At 62.4% G+C, this 858-nt stretch overlaps 1 protein-coding gene across 1 annotated transcript in view; it reads right to left on the reverse strand.

Annotated features, from left to right (window-relative positions):
• Positions 1-858, reverse strand: part of LOC104279570 (brain mitochondrial carrier protein 1-like) — a gene marked incomplete at its 5' end in the record, with an annotated part of 3,542 nt that overhangs the window by 339 nt on the left and 2,345 nt on the right. The window contains 2 exon segments of the mRNA XM_009876894.1: positions 288-368; positions 760-858. The exon segment at positions 760-858 is cut by the window's right edge and continues 21 nt beyond it. Of these exon segments, the coding sequence (XP_009875196.1) occupies positions 288-368; positions 760-858 (180 nt within the window).

The following is an 858-nucleotide window of genomic DNA, read 5'->3' on the forward strand; positions in this document are numbered from 1 at the left end:
GGGAGCTCCCGCCAAAGGGTGAATCCCAAGCCCAGCACCCGAGATCCCTCGCTCCACCCGCGCGGCCGCACCAGGAGCACCAGCACTGCACCCCGCAGAGCTGTCGGGAGCAGCAGGCACCAGCCACAGCAGGTTTGGGTGCTTGAGACAGCAGCAGCCACAGCGAGCAAGCAGGACCGGGACTCTGCCCCAGGAAAGAGGCGCCCACCAGCACGTCTGCTCCGCGCTCCCTGCACAGCTCAGTCCTGCCTTACAGCCCAGCCCCGCACCCGCCTGCTGAAGGATACAATGATGTTCCAGGGACCGAGCCGAAGCCAGTTGGGCCAGAAACCTTTATAGAGTGCGAAGAAGCCCTCGCTCTTCCACGTCTGGGAGGAAAAAGGAGACAGATCAGTGACGAGACGCACCAGGTCTGTGCTCTGCCCACCTCCCCGACGCCACGTGTGACACCACGGACCTTTACAGCCGCTGCAGGAAGCAGGCTCGTGCAGACACAGATAAGTTGTGTGAAGTGTTGCTTACAGCACCTGAACCTAATCAAACTGCGCCACTGACCGTCCCACAGGGCTGGGGAGGACACTCAAGCTGATGGTGACCTCAGGAAAGCAACCCCAGGCCCCTTCTGCTTTGCCTAGAACACTCCCTGACAAGCACGTCCTGCTGCTGCGCAATCTGACTGCTCGTATCGGTGGTGTGTGGTGCTGGAACCTGGGCAGCCTCCCCAGGACGGGGACTGGTGCCCCTCTCTCACCTCCTCACCTTCACGAGGCCGTCCAGAGTGCCCTTGTAGAGCTCCGTGCTGCCCACGATGGCCCGCTGGTTCATCATCCGCGTCCGCACCACGTCCACAGGGTTGGA

This window comes from Apaloderma vittatum, unplaced genomic scaffold (genome assembly GCF_000703405.1).
Source record: "Apaloderma vittatum isolate BGI_N311 unplaced genomic scaffold, ASM70340v1 scaffold27289, whole genome shotgun sequence".
NCBI classification, from domain to species: domain Eukaryota; kingdom Metazoa; phylum Chordata; class Aves; order Trogoniformes; family Trogonidae; genus Apaloderma; species Apaloderma vittatum.